General features: G+C 43.5%; 1 protein-coding gene across 1 annotated transcript in view; it reads right to left on the bottom strand.

The window, feature by feature from the left end:
* Positions 1-10066: 10066 nt before the first annotated feature.
* MSRA (methionine sulfoxide reductase A) overlaps positions 10067-20597 on the bottom strand; it is a 365587-nt gene continuing 355056 nt past the window's right edge. Inside the window, exon 6 of the mRNA XM_007517236.3 lies at positions 10067-10794. Within this exon, the coding sequence (XP_007517298.1) occupies positions 10633-10794 (162 nt within the window). The 3' untranslated portion in view covers positions 10067-10632. The remainder of the gene's footprint in view (positions 10795-20597) is intronic.

Below are 20597 nucleotides of genomic sequence, written 5' to 3'. Positions count from 1 at the left end.
CAGAAATGAGAAAGAGAAGCATGAATGCAGAGAGAGAACTCTAGTTTGCACAAGCCAGCATGATCTGAGCTTGGGAAATTACCTGCTTTGACCTAGCAGGCAGGAATCTTGGCATGATTGGGAAGAGGGTATAATTTAGAGGTAGGAGTTCTGGGCTTGTGTTTGGGCTCTGGCTGTGCCACTTGCAAGCTATATAACCTTGAATCAGTTATTTAACTTACATAAGTCATGGTTTTCTAACTTTTAATATGAAGGCACACAGCAACGATGCCCTCCTTATCTTTATCAACAACACATCCATTTAGAAAGACTGTTCTGGGAGCCAGGAGGTGGTGCAGCAGGTTAAGCACACATGGCACCAAGCACAAGGGCCGGCATAAAGATCCTGGTTCGAGCCCCCGACACCCCACCTGCAGGGGGTTCATTTCACAGGCGGTGAAGCAGGTCTGCAGGTGTCTATCTTTCTCTCCCCCTCTCTATCCTCTCCTTTCTCCATTTCTCTCTGTCCTATCCAAGAACAATGATGACAACAACAACAATAACAATGATAATAAACAACAAGGGCAATGAAAGCAGAAAAAAATTTTTTTAATTAAAAATAAAAAGACTTCTGCTTTAGACCAAGGAGAGTGAAACTTGGAGGCAGGGGCTATGGAGCAACAGCAACTGTGTTTCTCTCCTCTCCTCTCCCAGGTCAACTAGGAATACTGAAGGAGACGACCAGGGACCGCAATAAGACAGGACTAGAACGCCTTCAGGAACCCACCAAATCACCAGTGAGTGCAAACATGTGCGCCTCATGGACAAAGAGGAGCCTAGGGAGAGATTAAGTGGCTGGTAACAGTCCAGCAGTTCACCAGTTGAGACATCATCTCCAGTGTGTTTCACCAACAAAAAGACGGCAGAAGGGAAGAGAGGACTCACCTAAGACTCACTAAATGCAACTGTGAGTTTCCATTGCTACTGCCCTCAGAATCTGGAGCAAGGGGTGGGGGGAAGGCCCTGTGCTGACACCAGGAGACAGATAAATAGCCAGGAAACTCAGGAGAAGTTCGATACCTCAGTGGCCTATTGCTGGGGCTGTGAGAGTCTCTTTGCATAAACATTGGATTATCTCTGCCCCACCCTGCTTTATCTCTTGGTCAGGAGTCAGTGATTAAACTAAGAAGCCTACTTATAGTTTAAAAGCCCTCAGGCTCCCATAGCCTACAGGGAAGAAAAAGAACAAAAGAGGCTTTTAAGCCAATGAGTTCCAACTCAGGGATCAAAATAATATAGAAACAACTGTCAATTTCCACAACTGTGAGCCCTTTAATTATCTTACTTAGACACAAGTCAATCCAGGCAAGAGTGATCATTAATTTGAAAAGTACTGAGTGAGGGACCTCATAACATAATATATAAAATGATTAAACTAACAAGAAGAAATATTAGATAAATGAACCAGGACAACAGTCCAGCTAAAAGCTCCCCAAAGGTTGAAGCAAAAAATAATGAGGTCAACATCTAATCACTAGTTAAGGAAATAATCACAGGAGTGTGTAAAGAGTTTGAAAGAATTGTCATCAGAAATGCAGAAACAACAAATGAGACCCTGGAAGAAAACACTAATTATCTCAAGGTCATTAGAGAGCTGAAAGCTGAAATAGCTGAGCTAAGAACACAACTAGCTGAACAAGCTAAAACAGTATCAGAACAGGGTAACAAAATAGATGAATTCCAGAAAACAGTACAGGGGAGATAGAATAGAATCAATGAGGTTGAAGACAGAATTAGCAAGATCGAGGACAAATTAGAGACCACTAAAAAAGAAGTAAGAGATCTCAAAAAGAGATTAGAAGATACCGAAAACAACAACAGAGACCTACGGGATGACTTCAAAAGAAATAATATACACATTATTGGCTTACCAGAGGAAGAAAGAGAGGGAGGGGAAGAAAGCATCCTTCAGAACATAATAGCTGAGAACTTCTCTAGTCTATTCAAGATAAAAGACATAAAGGTTCAAGAAGCTCAGAGGGTCACAAACAGAATTAACCCAGACTTAAAGACACCAAGACACATCATATTGAGAATGGAAAGGAATAAGGATAAAGAAAGGATCCTGAAGGCTGCAAGAGAAAAACAAAGTCACCTACAAAGGAAAACCCATAAGATTAGCAGCAAACTTCTCCACACAAACACTACCAGGCCAGAAGAGAATGGAAAGATACCTACTAAATGCTCAGTGAGAAAGGCTTTCAACCAAGACTACTGTATCCTGCTAGACTGTCATTCAGACTAGATGGAGGCATAAAAACCTTCTCAGACAAGCAACAATTGAAGGAATCAACTATCAGTCTAGATGGAGGCATAAAAGCTTCTCAGACAAGCAACAGTTGAAAGAATCAACTATTACCAAGCCTGCCCTGAAAGAAGTTCTGAAAGGTCTCCTATAAACAGTTAGACCACCATAAATAGGTCATATATCAGTACACTATAAAAATCTATGAGTGGCATTCAAATATCTTCAGTCTTTGATATCAATAAGTGTCAATGGCCTGAATTCACCTATTAAAAGGCACAGAGTAGGAAGATGGATCAGAAAACACAACCCAACAATATGCTGTCTACAGGAAACCCACCTAACTCAACAAGACAAACACAGACTCAAAGGGAAAGGATGAAAACTATCCTACAAACCAATGGCCCACAAAAAAGGGCAGGAACAGCTGTTCTCATATCTGACACGATGGACTTTAAAATAAATAAAATTTAAAAATATAGGAATGGACACTCCTTAATGCTTAGAGGACCAGTCTATGAAAAGGATTTAACAATTATTAACACCTATGCAATCAATGAGAAGCCATCTAAATACATCAAACATCTACTGAAAGAGCTACAGCAATATATTAACAGCAACACAGTCATAGTATGGGACTTCAACACCCCACTCTCTCAACAGATCATCCAGGCATAAAATCAATAAAGACATAAGGGAGCTAAGTGAGGACATAGATGAACTAGAACTATTGGACATTTTCAGAGTCATTCATCCCAAGAAACTGGAATATACATTTTACTCAAGTCCATATGGGTCATTCTCAAGGATAGACTATATGTTAGGCCACAAAGACAGCATCAGCAAATTCAGGAGCATTGAAATCATCCCAAGCATCTTCTTATACCACAGTGGAATTAAACTAACACTTAACAATCAACTAAAGGTTAGTAATAGTGCCAAAATGTGGAAGCTCAACAGTACACTAATTAACAGCTACTGGGTCAAAGAGGAAATAAAGGAAGAAATTAAACTGTTTTAAGGCTATAAAAAATGGTGACTTCACCATTTTCAGCCGATCTTGGATGGACCTTGAAAAATTCATGTTAAGTGAAATAAGTCAGAAACAGAAAAGATGAGTATGGGATGATCTCACTCTCAGGCAGAAGTTGAAAAACAAGGTCAGAAGAGAAAATACAAGTAGAACCTCAACTGGAATTGGCGTATTGCACCAAAGTAAAAGACTCTGTGGTGGGTGGGTTGGTGGGAGAATACAGGTCCAAGAAAGATGACAGAGGTCCTAGTGGGGTTTGTATTGTTATATGGAAACTGAGAAATGTTATGCATGTACAATCTATTGTATTTACAGTCAAATGTAAAACATTAATTCCCCAATAAAGAAATTAAAATAAAAAATAAAGACAAGTATAGTAAAATTAATTAAATACATTGTTTTAAGATAATCAGTTCCTATATCACAAAGCTGTTTTTATGGTAATTGTTCTTAGAGAAATCCCAAATTCCTGAAATCAACTGGAGATTGTCATGTGTTCAAGATTGTAGGGCTAGTGACGCAAGAGAGACGACCCAGGAACCAAGCTCGTGGCGGTGAGGCAGTTCAAATCTTTATTCATCCAAGCATCCCAGAGTTGGGGGGTAGCACAGCGGGTTAAGCACACATGGTGCAAAGTGCAAGGACCAGTGTAAGGATCCCGGTCTGCACGCACATGTTCTTTGAGGCCAGAAAACGGAAGTTCCAAGTTGGAAACAGAAGTGGCTTGACAATACCATACATGGATAGGAAAGGGGCACAGAAAGTAAAAGGGGTCTGGGAAAGGTAGGAACTTCTTTAGCAACTGTTTCAAGGTGTTTAACTGGTAGGATTAAAACTACCCTGCAGGCAGGGAGGGTCTTGAGAGTAGGAAAAGAATATATCAAATGAGAGAATGGCTGGGGAAAATGGGAAGAGACCTTAAGTCATTTGTTAGACAAAGCAGAACATTGATATGTAGATAGTAAAAGAGTGGGCCATTGTATCAAGGAATGCAGAGCTGGCTTCATGTTTTAAGGAATGCGGAGCCCCTAGAGGCAGAAAAATGCAGGGTTTCTGGAGACAGGGAGTAGCTGACAAGGAAGTGAAAACTGAGGCCCGTACTTCCCCCCAGCTCAACCTTAGTAAGAGAGAATCTGAAAGGGAGATTCATTTCCTCAGTTCCCCATATTTCAATGGGAAAAGCCTCACCACACTCAACCTGGTTCTCACAGTATTCCCAGCATAAGATAATTATATGTTAGTCTTTATAACTAAATGTTTTATAGTTACAAGTAAACTGTCAATATGTTACCTCTTTTCATTTTACTATTTTCTTATCATTTATAAGTTTTGCTTAAAAATATTAAAATTACTGTAGATATGGCATAATAATTTCAGTATTTAATAAACAAATGCATAAAGCAGGAAGGAAAAAAAAGGAGAGTGAAGCCTATGTTTTGCCCCCCAATCATGGTGCCATGTAGAATGTGCCTCTGCGTTGTGTTTGCTAGGAGAACAGGTCTTCACTTTCCCCATGGATCACTTCTTCTCAATTCCTTTCCTCACTGCTCCCTTTATCAAGGTTTCTTTCTTTTTTCTATCTTAGGGTTTTTGTTTGTTTTGCCTCCCGGATTATCACTGGTCCTTTCATCCATGAGGGCTGGTCATCTGCAAGTCAAGGGTCCCAGAGATGACAAAAGATCACCTCTTTCCCAGTTCTAGGTTCCATTCTAGGAAACAGGGGTCAATCTCAGATGCCGGGGAAGGTAGGCCAGCAGACAGCAGGGGGTGTGGAGACAAGGCATGGCACACCTCAGGGCCTGTGTCAATTTGTCACTAGCTTCTGACCCAGTTTAATGGGCTGTCCATCTAGTGGCATCTACTGCAAGAAAAGGAAACTTCTCACACAAACACAACTTGGGGGAGGAGTACAGAGCTATTTGGGGCAGGAGATAGATTAAGGAACAGAAAGCTCTCCCTATGGATTTTAGCCCTTTTTTCCTTTCTTCACTTTTGCATTGGCGCTATGCCCTGGTTCTTTCTTGTTGTCAGATAGCTAGGATATTTAAACACAAGATGACTCAGTACCACTCATTCCATCTGGTACAACGGAGCAAGACAGGTCGTGGGCTTTTGCCTTCCTGCAGAATTAATTAGCCTCTGCGTCTGTTCAAAGGGCAGGAGTAAAGTCTTCTAAGAATGCCAGACCTACTTTTACTGCTGAGCTTTTCTTATCTCTCTACTTATTCCCTTCTTCTGAGCACTCACATGGAATTTTGACTCTTCATATACCTCTGAGAGGGTCCTTGATCAAGGAACCTGATCAAGTCCAAAGCAAGTCAGCCAGCTCTGCCACTTCCTAAAGAGGACTAGAAATGAGGTGGACAAGTCAGTTATCTCAACTGTGTCTTGAGAAGATTATATTTGCACATTAATCCTGAGAACTAAGGAATTGTAATAAAAGCATACGGGATTTTTTAAAGGGCTGGGAAGAGAATTCTTCCTGTTAGAGCACCAGTTTGCATTCCTGAGGCCTGAGGCTGCAGGTTCAACATCTGCTACAACTTTATGCTAGAGCTGAACAATACTCTAGTTTTCTCTCTCCCTCCTTTCTTAAAATAAATAAATAAATAAATAAATAAATAAATCTTTTAAACTCTAGTCAAATAATAATAAATTATAAGTATGTATGTAAAAATATACATTTTTACTTAGCATGCCGTACGTATATCATCCTTGTTCACACAGTATGCATTCCAAGTACGTTACATGTAACTTGCTACAGAGCCTGAGACACAGTTAAGTTCTATTTACGCAACAGATGCTGCTATTACGTCTTACTAGGGAAAGAAAATTATTGGATAAGGTTTTAAATCTCATTTGTTTTTGTGAATCTACGTGACCCCAGAATAGTCAGTGACCCTTTTCCAAAAATTATTAGCTTATTCAAAAGATTATAATTATTAGCTTATTCAAAAGATTATTATTATGTCCAAGGAATGGCATACATATACTCTGCAACATAGGTTATCATCTTCACCTTTTACACTTCAAGAAACTGAGTTTCAGTGAGGTTATGTCTCTTTCTGGAAGTCATTCCATCTCTAGGGAGGCAGATCTAAGAATTTATACCCAGGACTGTCAGATTCCAGATGGTCTCTCTATTGGCTCGTGGTGTAGTTCAGGATTTCAGCAACACATATGCCCATTCTCTGGTCATCATGTTATATTGGCATGGTGTGAGTATGATTATTCTTTTAGCTGAACTTCAACTGGTTGATGCATTATATTCAAAGTCTTAGCCAAAATGTCTGTGTCTACTTCAAAGGAAAACTACAGGTTTCATCTAGAAAACCATGTCTGACTGTTTTGCTGTAGCTGTCACATTTTTATTTTATTTTTTTATTAGTGATTTGATACTGATTTACAGAATTATAACAGGTATAATTCCACACTGTTTCCACCATCAGTTCTGCATCACTATTACCTCTATTGGAACCTGCAGTAGTTCTCCCAAGGTCACAGATATGGGTTGACTTATTTCTATAACAATGTGTGTGTGTGTGTGTGTGTGTGTATCCATTTTTATGGTCCTGCCTTCCCTTCCTATTTTTTCTTTTTAAATTTTTAAAAAATTTTCTTTATTTATTGGATAGAGACAGCCAGAAATTGAGAGGGGAGGGGGAGATAGAGAGGGAAAGAGACAGAGAGACACCTGCAGCACTGTTTCACCCCTTGTGAAGTTTTCCCCCTGTAGGTGGGTACCAGAGGCTCAAACCCAGGTCCTTGCACATTATAACATGTGCACTTAACCAAGTGTGTCACCACCCGGCCCCTTTCCCTTCCTTTCTAAGTCACACCTACACCTAGTGATACTCTGAATGTCCTTCCTTTTTCCCTCTTGTCTCTGCGGGTCTTGATGGAATTGGAGTTCCGAGCCCTCTGGTTATTTTCCCCTAACATTTCTCTCTATCTTGAAGTAAGGACCAGAATTATTTTGGGGGTACAGAAGGTAGGAATTCTGGCTTCTGTAATTGCTTCTCTGGTGAACATGGGCATTGGCAAGTTGATCCATACCCTCAACCTGTTTCTATCTTTCCCCAGTGGGGTAGAAGCTGCCACATCTTTTGTGAAGAACTCTGAAGATGTGTCTGGGAGCCGCAAGAGGAAAGCACCCAGTCTATCAGCTCTTTCTGCTAGATTGTTCGGAGGGAGGGTCAAGAATGACAGCAGAGTGACAAATTATGCCAATTAGAATAGGTGCTCCAAGACCTCAAACAAGTGCCAGCTTCTAAGTGAGCTGCTGAGTTCAATATTTTGCATAATGACTTTAAAGAAGACACTGAGGACAGAGGCTGCTAATAAGGTCCATGCATGGCATAAAATGAGAAGGGAAAACAGCACTGCAGATGCTGGAGCCTAAAGTAAATTACTTAAATAGCAAAGCAAGGACTAAATAAAAGAAAATTCAGCAAAAATGAATATAACTATCTATAACCAGGGTTAAAATAATGACGATAGAGAAAGTTTATGTAATATCAGTGCAGATCCCTAGCTGAGGGGATGAAGATATACTTGCCATTTACTGATCAACAAGTTGACTTGACTATTGATAAAAGGATATTATAAAGATGGGGTGGGGGGACCGGGGGAATGGAGTGGGGAAGCACAGAATTGTGGTGCTGGGTGTGGTATGGAAGTACACTCCTGTAATCTTATGATCCTGTAAACTATTATTAAATCACTAGTAAAAATAAAATGAGAAAAAGGGATAGTTTAAAGATTGAAGGGGGACTGGTGAAATAGCTGGATAGTGTGCTGCTTTGTCATGTGTGTGACCCAGGTTCAAACCTCGCCCCTACCACATTGAAAGAAGCTTTGGTGCTGTGGTCTCTTTCACTTTGTCTCTTTGCTTCTATCGAAAAAAGATATATGGTTACTTTTAGTCTAGAATAGGTGGTTGGGGGACATTGAGTTCTCTCTTCAAATATTAGCTCTCTGCTATCTGAAGAAGAGAGTCAGGCTTCTCCAGTGCCCACAGAGGCCAGAACTAGGACCAGTATTTTGAAAACCACAGCAGGGATATTCCTTTTTCAATATGAAAATGAATTTGTAAAACTTTTGGTAGTGAAAAGGTGGCCTCTAGGGTCCTCAGTTTCTTCCCATATTAAATGAAATCAATCATCTGCAAATTTCTATCTAGGTCTACAACAATATTATTTTACATATCTTAGTACAGTACAGTACTAAAAAATTTTTTTGGCCTAACATATACAGGCATATTTTCCCATAATTTTTGGAACTAGTAATGGAGAGCTTACCTCCTCTATGTCTATCTGTGATGGTCTTCTCAGGAAATGGATAATAGACAGCATAATCAAATTAGATAATGAAGGAGAGGTTCCCATGAGAAATATTTGCCAAGTTGGAGAAGGTGTAGAAAACCCCTACAAGATGGTTTCAGCATTTTCTTTTTCTAATATTTATTTATTTATTTTTCCTTTTGTTGCCCTTGTTTTTCATTGTTGTTGTAGTTATTATTGTTGTTATTGATGTCGTCATTGTTGGATAGGACAGAGAGAAACGGAGAGAGGATGGGAAGACAGAAAGGGGGAGAGAAAGACAGACACCTGCAGACCTACTTCACCTCCTGTGAAGCGACTCCCCTGCAGGTGGGGAGCCGAGGCTCAAAGCAGGATTCTTCTGCCGGTCCTTGCACTTTGCACCATGTGCGCTTAACCCACTGCGTTACCACCGGACTCCCAGTTTCAGCATTTTCATGCTGTCTTGGCCTCACTAGCTTCTGTGATACTCACACACCACAGATTTTTTCCTGTCTTGGGCCACTGATGTTCTCTGGTGCTTCTAATTAGAACGCTCTCCCTGCAAAGTGCAGAGGGTGATGGTGACTAGGTACATCTATCCCACCCTGCATTCTCTACATGCTTAGGCGCAGCAGAAGTCCTGAAGAGAGAAGAAATAGGCAAAGACTTATGGGGGACAATAGCTACATTGTAATCCTTCTCTGCCCCGCCCCCCCCCACGCCACTTTTTCTTTTGCACCATTCATTTCTCAACCTAAGTTTCGCCATCTCCTGGAGGCTCTCTGACTTGCTCCACCTTAGCAGCTCAAAATACTTTTCCACAGTCCCTGATACAACATGCAGCCTTGTCCTATTGATCATCTCCCTACTATCCATGATGGCCTGCAGTGATTTTTTTAAAAATTTTTTAAAAATCTTTATCTGTTGGATAGAGACAGTCAGAAATTGAGAGGGAAGGGGGATGATAGAGAGGGAGAGAGACAGAGAGACACCTGCAGCACTGCTTCACCACTTGTGAAGCTTTCCCGTGCAAGTGGGGACCAAGGACTCAAACCTGGGTCCTTGCGCACTGTTAACATGTGCGCTCAACCAGGTGTGCCAGCCCCAGTGATCTGATTTATTCATCCATCTATGTATTTACAGCTTACATCCCCACCTTTTCTTCTCAGATATAAAGACTCTGAAGGTCAGGGATGATCTGTTTTTGTTCTAACTAGAATAGTTTCTGTTATGGTGAATGGAACAGACATCTAAAAAATGACTCATTAAAATTGTGAGGAGCTACCAGGTGCATGTCTATTTCCCAAAGTTTCAATCATTCCCCGTTTGGAAGATACGGCTCTTGAGCCTTTCCCTCCTCCCAAGCAAATCTGAAGCTCTAAAATTTATCTCAGAGATGATTCACAATCCTATCTGAAAACACGAGAGGTGAGACAGTTTGTATGATCAGATTGGCAATTTTTATTAGGACGTGCATGTCTCAGAGCTGCAAGTGCCATATTAGAAGTCATCAAGTGAACAATGGTTTTCTCTGCCGTACATAGGGCTCAAGAGAATAAAGCCACCTCTTTTTCAGGCAAGGGATCTGCAAAGCACAGGATTTCATCACAGAATTCATGGAGGTGATTGCAAGTGGTAAGGCACTGGAGGGCAGGAGCCGGCAAGAAGGAGGGGGCAGACACAGGTGAGGACTTTCCAATACCCCCATCCAGCCCCACAAACTCCCACCTCTGTGCCTGATCTTCCAGACACAAGAAAAGTGAGCATAGCCTCTTCATTCGTGTCATTTGTGTCCCAAAGTCTTCACAAGTTTCACAGCACAATTCCCTGGCAACTGATTAGAAGATCAATCACATGTCATTACACTTTATGTAAATGACACCTCTCAAACCACATTTCTCTGTGCATTCCCTGAGGTCACTCCATGAATCACAAAAAACAAACCCTGCTGATTTGTGGAAGGCAGTTTGGGCAGTGACCCTCATAAGGACTGACAGCACAGGGAGACGTTACTATTTTATTCCCATTGGGCAGGCCACCCCAGTACCCCCTAGTCCACAGTACCCATCAGGGTTCTTGCTCAGGTATTGCTGGTGGTAGTCCTCTGCATAGTAGAAAGTTTGTCCCTCCCGAATATCGGTGGTGATCGGACCATAGCCATGTTCTGAAAGGACCTGCAAGGACAAAGACTCTGTTGAGAGACCTTCCAGAATGAGGAACGGACTGCCACAAAAATAAGATATAACCAGAATAAGATAGCCATTGTGACTCTGGGGTCTGAAAACAAAAAGAGGATGTAGCTGGGGCAAAGTAACTGTATCACACCTAGTATCCTGGGACAAAACAAGATGTAATAAGTCATGGGCCCCTTGGAATATGCCTGAAATAGACTTCCTAGTTTCTTCCAACATGAAGACCCCAAATATCATTTACTATATTCTTACCTCTAGGTTCCTGGTTATTAAGCAATTTGTTTTGCTTTATATCTTATGCTTTTCAATCACCAAGTTGCAGATGCTACCATGATGCCAATCTGACTTCCCTGGGCAGACAACTTCACCAGTGAGTCCTGGAACCCCACCTCCACAGAGCCCTGCCCCACTAAGGAGAGACAGAAACAGGTTGGGGGTATGGATCTACCTGTCAGTGTCCATGTCCAGCAGAGAAGCAATTACAGAAGTCAAACCTACCATCTTCTGACCCATAAAAATCTTTGATCCATATTCCCAGAGAGACAAAGAATAGGGAAGCTTCTTATGGAGGGGATGGGATACAGAATTCTGGTGGTGGGAGTGTATGGAATTGTACCCCTCTTATCCTGCAATCTTACTGATCATTATTAAATCACTAAAAAAGGTAAATAAAAGTGGACCCCCCCAAATATATATTATATATATAATATTAAAAAAATAAAGCCACTGCAGGCATACCTCTGCTCCTACCCACACTACAACACCTGACCACCCATCCTTCCCTCCCCTTATTCCTTTCCCCCCCTTTTACCCAGGTATAAAGCTTCCTATAAGAGAGGATACAGATCTAGCCTGACTCCTGACTTATTTTCTGCTGGTGCCTCTGAGGCTTTATTTCAATAAACCTATCTTGACTTTTGAGATGCATGTCTCCCTGTCTCTTCCTCTGTGACTTGACACCTGATATTTTTTCTATAGCTATGAGGGTCAGGGCTGAGCACAGAGAATCCAGTGGAGCAGGGGACCCTTTGAGACAAGGGCACTGTTATTACCACCTCCCAGCTGGGCTGTTCTGGGTCCCTGCTGAACTTCTAGGCTGTGGGACAGGCTTTGCAATCAGGTCTCTGGCTGGAGGTTGTGCTGTCCTCATGTCTTCTCTGCAGGCTCTGGATATTAGGAGGTTGTTGGGGCATGTGGGTCTACTTGGATCTGCCTGACACCCTCACAGGGTACACAGCAGGGATACATGGCCCCCTGACTTCCTGTATGGCCTCCAGCAAGGCTGGTGGAGAGACTGAGGGGCCTGGGCAGGACAAGATGAGGTGCAGAACTACCCACACTAACCCTGTCCCATCTCCCAGCTCGGGGACACGCCCCCATCCTCTCACAGGCTACACAATGGACGCCCCCTGCTGTGATTCAGTGGAGCAGGGACCCTATGGGATGCCCTGGGGAGCAGAAGGTCCCTTGGAGTATGGACTCAGTCACTCCATACCTAGGAGCCTGGGTATGAGGACACGGAAGAATGTAGCCCGAGGGCCCTGTGTGACCTAGTTGAAGGCCTGCTGGCATTTGCTACTGGGAGAGAAGCAGGCACAATAAACACCTGTGTTGGGGAGAGAGTGGAGCTGGGCTATTTGGGGCAGGAGATGAGCAGGAAATAGACCTACTCCCAGAGGGTGTGGCCTGCCCACTTCCTCAGTTGGGGTGGGGATACAACTGTGCCCTACTTCCTCTTCCTTGCGGGTGCTGGGGTCTCAGAGACCCCATCTGCTTCACTGACCGACCTCCTTGTGTACAGGGGTACAATATAGGGTCCTGACTCAGGCTTGCATGAGGGCAGTGCTGAGTCCCTGACTGTCCCTGGGCTCATTGGAGATGATGTCCTTGGATTGCACAGCTTGATGTATTCATTCTGGAATTCAGCATGTTTTGGGGCTTCAGCTTCCCCTGGGACCATTCTCCTACTTCCTGCTTCTCCACTGAGCCTGCTGAGCACCAGTGTGCCACACTGAGCATCTGATGCTGTTTGGCCCAGGGTGGCCAGGCCAGGAGCCAGGGCCAGGTGTACAGGCCAGAACCTGTGCCCAGAAGCACCTGTTCCCCTCACAGGAGCTGGAAATGAGCACGGAGACCCATTCAGATTTCAGGGTTTTTATTTTTATTGTTAGATTTGTTAATTAATTAATTAATTAATTTTTGTTAATTTATTTTTATGAGAACTGTTCTTAGTGCTGGCAAATGCAGAGCCAGGGACTGAACCTGAGGTCTCATGCAAGCAAGTTGACTTGAATTTTGTCAATTCTCTATCATGGAGGCTTGTTCCCAAGCCAGACTCAGAGCAAAGATTTTGCTGTGTTAATTTTAGCCTCACAACAGCCTTCTGAAGAAAGGAAGCTGTCATTACCACCTGTGTGGAAAAGAGTATGTATGTATCAGACACTGTGTCTTGGTCCCTGACACTCTTTGCTTGGCCTGGCCTTGAATAAGTAACACTTAGAAATGACATGTCCTGGGGCCGGGTGGTGGTGCACCTGGTTGAGCACACATGTTGCAATGGTCAAGGACCACGGTTTGAGCACCCGGCCCCCACCTGTATAGGGAAAGCTTAGTAAATGGTGAAGCAGTGTGGCAGGTGTCTTTCTGTCTCTCTCCCTTCTCTATCACCCACTTCCCTGTCAATTTTTGGCTGTCTCTATCCAATAAATAAATAAATAAAGACAATAAGGATTTTAAATTAAAAAAAAGAAGAAGAAGTGACATGGCCTGGTGTCTATTGACAGCAGGGCTCATGCAGAGCCAGGCCACTCATCCAAGAAATAAGCGCTATTGGGGGGCAGTAAGGGCAGCACACGGTGGTGGACCCCAGACCCTGCCAGCCACTTTCAGAACCTTTCACTCTCAGGCAGCTGGCAGAATGGCAGCAATTTCTGTTATTTCTAGGTCTCCTGACAACCCTTTTCCTAGACCTTCACCCCAGTATTCTTTTTGATGACTCGGGAAGCCCTAGCCTCCCTTTGTGAGGTCTTCCCTACCTGGAACTCTCTGTTCCCCCAGGTGAGGAAGGACACACACACACACACACACACACACACACACACACACACACACACACACACACACATACACACCACTCTGTGCCAACGTTGCTTCCAGAAACTAGCACCTCTAGGTGGGTGAGAATCTGGGGACTGTCCTGACTGGGTTTAGGGCCAGGAACCACTTTGTTGTGGGAGGAAAGGGAACTAGCACCCACATGTGGGGAGCATTGGCCCCTGCCTAGGGAGAAAGGCCACTGCAGGAGGGCTATGGGACTCAGGGGCTGTTGGCAATGGGATATTCTGGTGGCTGTGTTGAGTGGAAGTGTGTGGAGCATGCCAGCCACCTCACGCAGAACTTGGAAGATTTTCAGGAAAAGAAACATGATCAGATTTTGTCATCCCTGGCCCCTGTTCAGAGGCCTGGGCATCTACTGACCTTACTTAAAAGAGCCTTCTCACCAAAACAGAAAGACTCCCTTCTGAATGAGAGAATATCTCTACATGCCCCACATCAGACAAAATATTTAATACCTCACAAAAGCCAATAACAAAACAATAAACAACCCCATTAAAAAATGGGGAGAAGACATAAACAGAATCTTCACCAAAGAAGAGATCCAGATGGCTGACAGATATATTTTAAAAAATGCTCAAATGTTACTGATTATCAGAATGAAAATCAAGACAACAATGAAATACACCTATGAAGATATTATATATTCAAAGAAGAGATCCAGATGGCTGACAGATATATTTTAAAAAATGCTCAAACGTTACTGATTATCAGAATGAAAATCAAGACAACAATGAAATACACCTATGAAGATATTATATATTCAAATGAACAGAAATAACAAGTACCGGTAAGGATGTAGGGGGAAAAGAAGCCCTGTTGTTACACTATCAGTGGGAAAGAGTATGTGTGTATCAGACACTGTGTCTTGGTCCCTGACACTCTTTTCTTGGCCTAGCCTTGAATAAGTGACACTTAGAAATGACATGTCCTGGGGGTGGGTGGTGGTGCATATGTAAATTGGTACCACACCTGTGGGAAACAGTCTGGAGATTCCTCAAGATATTAAAAATGGTAGCCCATGTAGTTTGGGGACCATTTGGCACCTGCCTGGGAAGAAAGTCCACTGCAAGAGGGCTCTGGGACATACCACACAATATGGCAACTCCTTCAACAGGGATTTGTTCAAATAACACACACAAACACACACAAACAAACACACATCCCACATCTGAAGAGATCTATGAACCCCTATGTTCACTGTAGTCCTTTTTGCAATAGTCAGAACTCAGAAACAACTCTAATGCCCAATGACAGATGAATGATTAAGAAAGCTGTAGTAAAATCTGGATAAAGGCAAGAGACCAGTATACTTTGTGATGGCCCTTTTGGTTACTACCAGGCCACTCCATCATCTGGGGCCCTAGTCAGGGAATCTTGGGATTCCCACATAGATATGATGGCCCAGACCTTTAATAGATCCCTCTCTCCACCATCACTGGTCATGTCCATCAATGTAGAACAATGATGGTAGAAATTGCCTCACTCTCTGATTGGAGGCTGGGTCAACATACTCTGCTACTGGAGGAAGACTGGTCCTGAAATGAATGCAGCCGAGAATGTTCCTAGCTATGATCATGGAATGTGAGCTCAGACTGACAGGGATACAGGGGTTACACAGGCTCCTGTACTAAATATAAATAGACATGGGTCCTAAGTCAGATCAATAGGGTTCACTGTTAATCGTATTTATATATTTTACCCATATTTGGAGCTACTCTTTAGAGCTAGTCCTATTTCCAATTCTGACACCATCTTCCCAGAAAATACTTTTAGCCGGCATGTTAGCTGTAAGGCTTAGGAAAAATTAGTAAAGTCACAGACCTAAAATAGACTTTCTAGATCCTTCCAACATGAAGACCCCAATCTCATCTGCTATACTCTTATCTTTAGGTTCCTGATTATTAAACAAAATATTCTGCTTTATATCTTAATACTTTTCAGCCATCAAGTTGCAAATGTTACCATGATGCCAACCTGACTTCTCTAGGAAGACGACCTCACCAAGGTGTACTGGAACCCTACCTCTTCAGAGCCCTGCCCCACAATGGAAAGATAGAAACAGGCTGAGGGTATGGATCTACCTGCCAATGCCCATGTCCAGTGGGGAAGCAATTACAGAAGCCAAACTTTCCACCTTCTGCTCCCCGTAATGATCCCGGGCCCATACTCCCAGAGGGATAAAGAATAGGAAATCTTCCAATGGAGGGGATAAGACACAAAATTCTGGTGGTGGTAATTGTATGGAATTGCACTCCTCCTATTCCATAATCTTCTTTATCATTATTAAATTACTAATAAAATAAAATAAAATAAATCACTCACAAGGCATTTACCATAAGAAGAGCTGTGGTACATATACATAACAGAATACCACGTAGCTTTAAAAAATTATGAAGTATTCTTTGTTGCTACATCTTGTGGAAGTTGAAATCATGTTATGTGAGATAAGCCAGAAGGAGAAGAACAGATATGCTCTCATTCACAGGTGGAAATTAAGAAACAAAGAAGGGAAAAGACAGGGTGAAGTTTTAGCTATGATCTACTGTAGCAGGTCCAAGAATTCTAAAAAGGGGAGGTGGGAGGGACTTGAAAGGGGGTTGGAAACCCAGTGTCCTATGGATCAGGAGGATGACAAGTTGGTGGAGGCTGTGGTGTGCTGGCAGCTATTATGGGGAGATGAGACACTGTATACATAGGGATAAAGTGATTTTTAAAAAGAAGCTCCTCTCTCGTGTTGTTGTATTCAAATTCCAGATAAAAGGTAGATTTCCTGAAACAAAGGGGGTGGCACCTCAGGGGCCCAAAGCCTGGGAGCAACTTCTGAAAGATTTCCTGCTGCTAGGTATGTTGGTGAGCTTTTCACATCTGGGGTGATCACATATGTTGACCTCAAAATGTTCCTGGTGTGACCAAAGAATCAGAACCCTGACCCCCCCTTGGCTGTCTCCTTCCCCCTCAGAATCAGGGCCAGGCCCCCAGATCTGCCCAGGTCACTGTCCCTTCTGAGCTCTGTCTTCTCCAATGCCACTTCCTCTCGCTCTGATTGTGCTCCTCACACTTACAACTAGGACAGCGTTTCCAGGCCCAGAGTTCACAGTCACTGTCACCAGAACCTTCTCTGCCAGACACCCCTCCCCGCCCCCCACACGCACATACAACAACTCTATCCCCCTTGTGCCTAGACCCCAGTACCCTAGTCCAGTACCACCCCACGTTGCAATACTGCTCTGGGTGAACAGAGAGAGTAATAACAGTCCTGGCCACAAGATGGCAGACATCACTTACGTTTGCAAGGAGAAACCCAAGAAGCAAACCCACAGAAGACACCGCAATACACAGCCGCCACCTCCCTCCTGCTCTCCCAGGCGTGTGACCCTGAGATGGGTTGTGGCCGGTCTCACCTCTCTCTCTCCCAGCATTGTGGGATGAGGGTTGGGGGGAGTGGGACTAAAAAAGGGAGTGAAAGAAATTGGATCAAAAGAAGGAATGAAACTGCCCCTCTTCCCCCATCCCTCTCCCACCAGCACAGCCTTTGGTTTGTTCACTTGCCTCTCTAGGAGAGCAGGCCACTTCCTCCCATCCCGGCCACTGCCCAGTGCCATCACAGGGTCCTCATCAGACACACACACAGGCAGGTGCTGTGCTGGAATTCTGGGGTACCTGCTTGGCCCCTGCTATTTGCTTGCTGTTTTAGACCTTCTTGATGATGAGTGGTTCTTTTTCTTGGCATGTCTTTTGATTCCATCCTCCTTGATGTGTCCCCTGCTAGCATGGGGGTGTCAGTTATAGGGCTCCTAGAACTCCATCTCTTTTTCTAGGGAAGTGGGAGCAGCTGGTCAGCTTAGTGCTCCAGAAGCTAGGAGAATGGGTATCCTACGCCAAAACCTCACAGGATGCCTGCCCCCCAGCCCCCGTCAGTCTCCAATAAGAAGCCCCAGGTACCATTGCTGAACTCATTCTCCTTTTCCCTCCCTTTCTTGCCCTTGCTTTTCTTTCTCTGGGTGCTGTCTTCTCTGGTTTTGTTGGGCTTTATTTCCTGTATGTTCTTTGACCTTGGAATATTCTTACTTCTCTCCTCTGTCACGTGGTCCCAGACTGGATGTCCCCAGCTCAGTAAAGTCTTTCCTGGTCCTATGAAATAGGCATGGTTCAATCTTCTGTGCCCTCAGAAACGCCTCTCCTTATTGGCCCCTCTACTCCGGGTGGGGAGTCTTTTTTTTTTTTCTGCCAAGGGTCATTTGAATATTTGTAACATCATTCTGGGGCATACAAAATTATGTGTTTCAGGCTAGGGCTATGGATTGACCTGCCAACACCCATATCCAGTGGAGAAGCAACTACAGAAGCCGGAACTCCTATCTTCTGCACCCCCAAAATAACCCTGATCCATACTCCCAGCAGGGGAGAAGTGATAGGATGAAGCTAAGAGGACTCTGCACTCCAGCTCCATCAGCACCCAGAGAGAGAGAAGGAAAAGGAGAGGGACGTATGGAGGTAGTAATATTTTCATGAGTGGCTTGGGGGGAAGAGAGGACTGGACCTGGGAGAAAATTAGAAATGTAGACAGATAGTTGTAGAGATGATGGTTGGCCCATCTCTACAACCTTAGGAGAACTGCGATAGCTTGCAGTGGCGAGACTGAAGATTCAGAATGCCAGTGGTGGGAATGGTGTGGACTTCAATCCCTGTTGACATGTAATTTTGTAAATAAATAAATAAATAAAATGTCCAAAAAGTAGCACGCACATAAGTCTGGGAAATAGCATAATTGTTATGTAAAAGACTTTCATACCTGAGGCTCTTCAGTCCCTGGTTCAATCCCAAGCACCACCATAAACCAAAAAACTGAGCAGTGCTCTGATCTCTTTCTTTCTCTGTCTCTCATTAAAAAAAAATTAAATAAGGCAATTTTAAAGTCTTTTTAAAAATGTATTTAAAAACACTTAATACTGCCATAAAAAAAGATTCCATTTGCTTTGGCAAGGCCAGACCAGATGATTTTATACCTCCCGTCTCTACTATACCACTTCACCTCCCCTCTGACGATACTCACACTGTGCTCCAACTACCCTGTTTCTCTATCTCACTGCAGTGCTTAGTATGTAAGGAAAGAAAGAAAGAAAGAAAGAAAGAAAGAAAGAAAGAAAGAAAGAAAGAAAGAAAGAAAGAAGAAAGAAACAATGAAAGAGAAAAGAATGGCTGAGTCTTGGGCATCTCTTCAAGATTCTCTTGACCTATGAGGAGCCCCAACCCCAGATCCCTGCTGCTGCCTCAAGCCAGAGCATCTCCCTGGGGACAAGGGAAGAAGCAGTGACCTTCGGTGAGAGCCCCTCCACCTGCTGATTCCACGAATATGTTTAGTTCTTACACCATGACATCGACATCAACTTCCATGGTAGTGTAGCCTCATGGATCGTGGAAAATCCCACTTCCACTTGGAAGGATAGACGCCCCACTACTGAGTTCCACAAACTTCCTATGAGCCATCAAATTCCAAGAGGAGATGGGAGACCTACTTGAAGTGTGGGGAGGGCAGGGTTTGTGCCTTGAGTACTAGATTCCCTGCTGGCTTTCTAGTAGCTACCCTAGGAGGGGTGTGTGGGGGCCCCAGTAGGGTTGGCATCAGTTGTGGGGTGCTTTATATCTCATTTCCTCAATCCTGAAGGGGTGGGATCATTCTTATTCCTTTACCTACAAGGAAACCCACAGGGGTTGAGAACAAGGTTCAAGTTCAGAAGCCAGGGGAGTTAGTTAGCAGTGGTTCTGGGATGAGAGTCCAGGTACGTCCAGCTCTGGAGTTCCTGTTCTTGTTCACATATATGCTATCCCTAGGACTTGGGAGTAAGTGAGGTCCCGAGGAGCTAATCTGTACAGTCCTGGATTGTGTCTGAAGTACAACAGGTCAATGTGAACCCACCAAGACGCCTGGACTAAAATTCCCCAGAGTAGGATGGGGGAGGGTGAGTGGTTTTAGAGGCAATGACATGTATTGTGTACATGTATGTGGGGAAGCGCTGTGTGTGCACACCTGCCTGGGACATGCACTATCATGTTAGACATTACCATGTTCAGGACAGTGCCATGTGACTGTGGATACAGTGACTTACACACCCTTCTCATCAGTGGTGTTCTCATATGAGGTCCTCAGGCTCAAACCCAGAGCCTCAAGTACAACAGAGCGCGTGCTCTACTGGGTGAGCTATTCTGTGACCCCTATGGTCACTTTTTTGTTTTTACCGGATTTCATAGAAACACACGTTATTTATTCTCTTATAGTTTTTATCAAGTTCATTGACTTTTATTTTTATTTGATAGAAAGGAGAGAAACCATGATGGGATGGGGAGATAAAGAGGGATAAGTGACTGAAAGACACCTGCAGACATGCTCCACCATTCGTGAAACTTCCCTCTTGCAGATGGGGGCTAAGAGCTTGAACCCAGGTCCTTGCGTTTGCTAACACATGCACACAACCTAGTATGTGACCACCTAGCCCTCACACATTATTTGTTACCATTCAGTGTTATCTGTGTAAGCATTTAGGCTAGTAAGAGTGATCATATTTTCCTTCTCTGCTTCTACCACATTTTTGTAGATAAATCTTTTGTTAATGTCAAGGTAATAGTTTTTTTAATTTATCAGCTTACACAGGCAGATTATTTTTTCCCTC

This window comes from Erinaceus europaeus, chromosome 2, assembly GCF_950295315.1.
Source record: "Erinaceus europaeus chromosome 2, mEriEur2.1, whole genome shotgun sequence".
Classification (NCBI taxonomy): Eukaryota; Metazoa; Chordata; class Mammalia; order Eulipotyphla; family Erinaceidae; genus Erinaceus; species Erinaceus europaeus.
The sequence above is the reverse complement of the archived record's forward strand: the minus strand, read 5'-3'. Positions and strand labels throughout refer to the sequence as shown.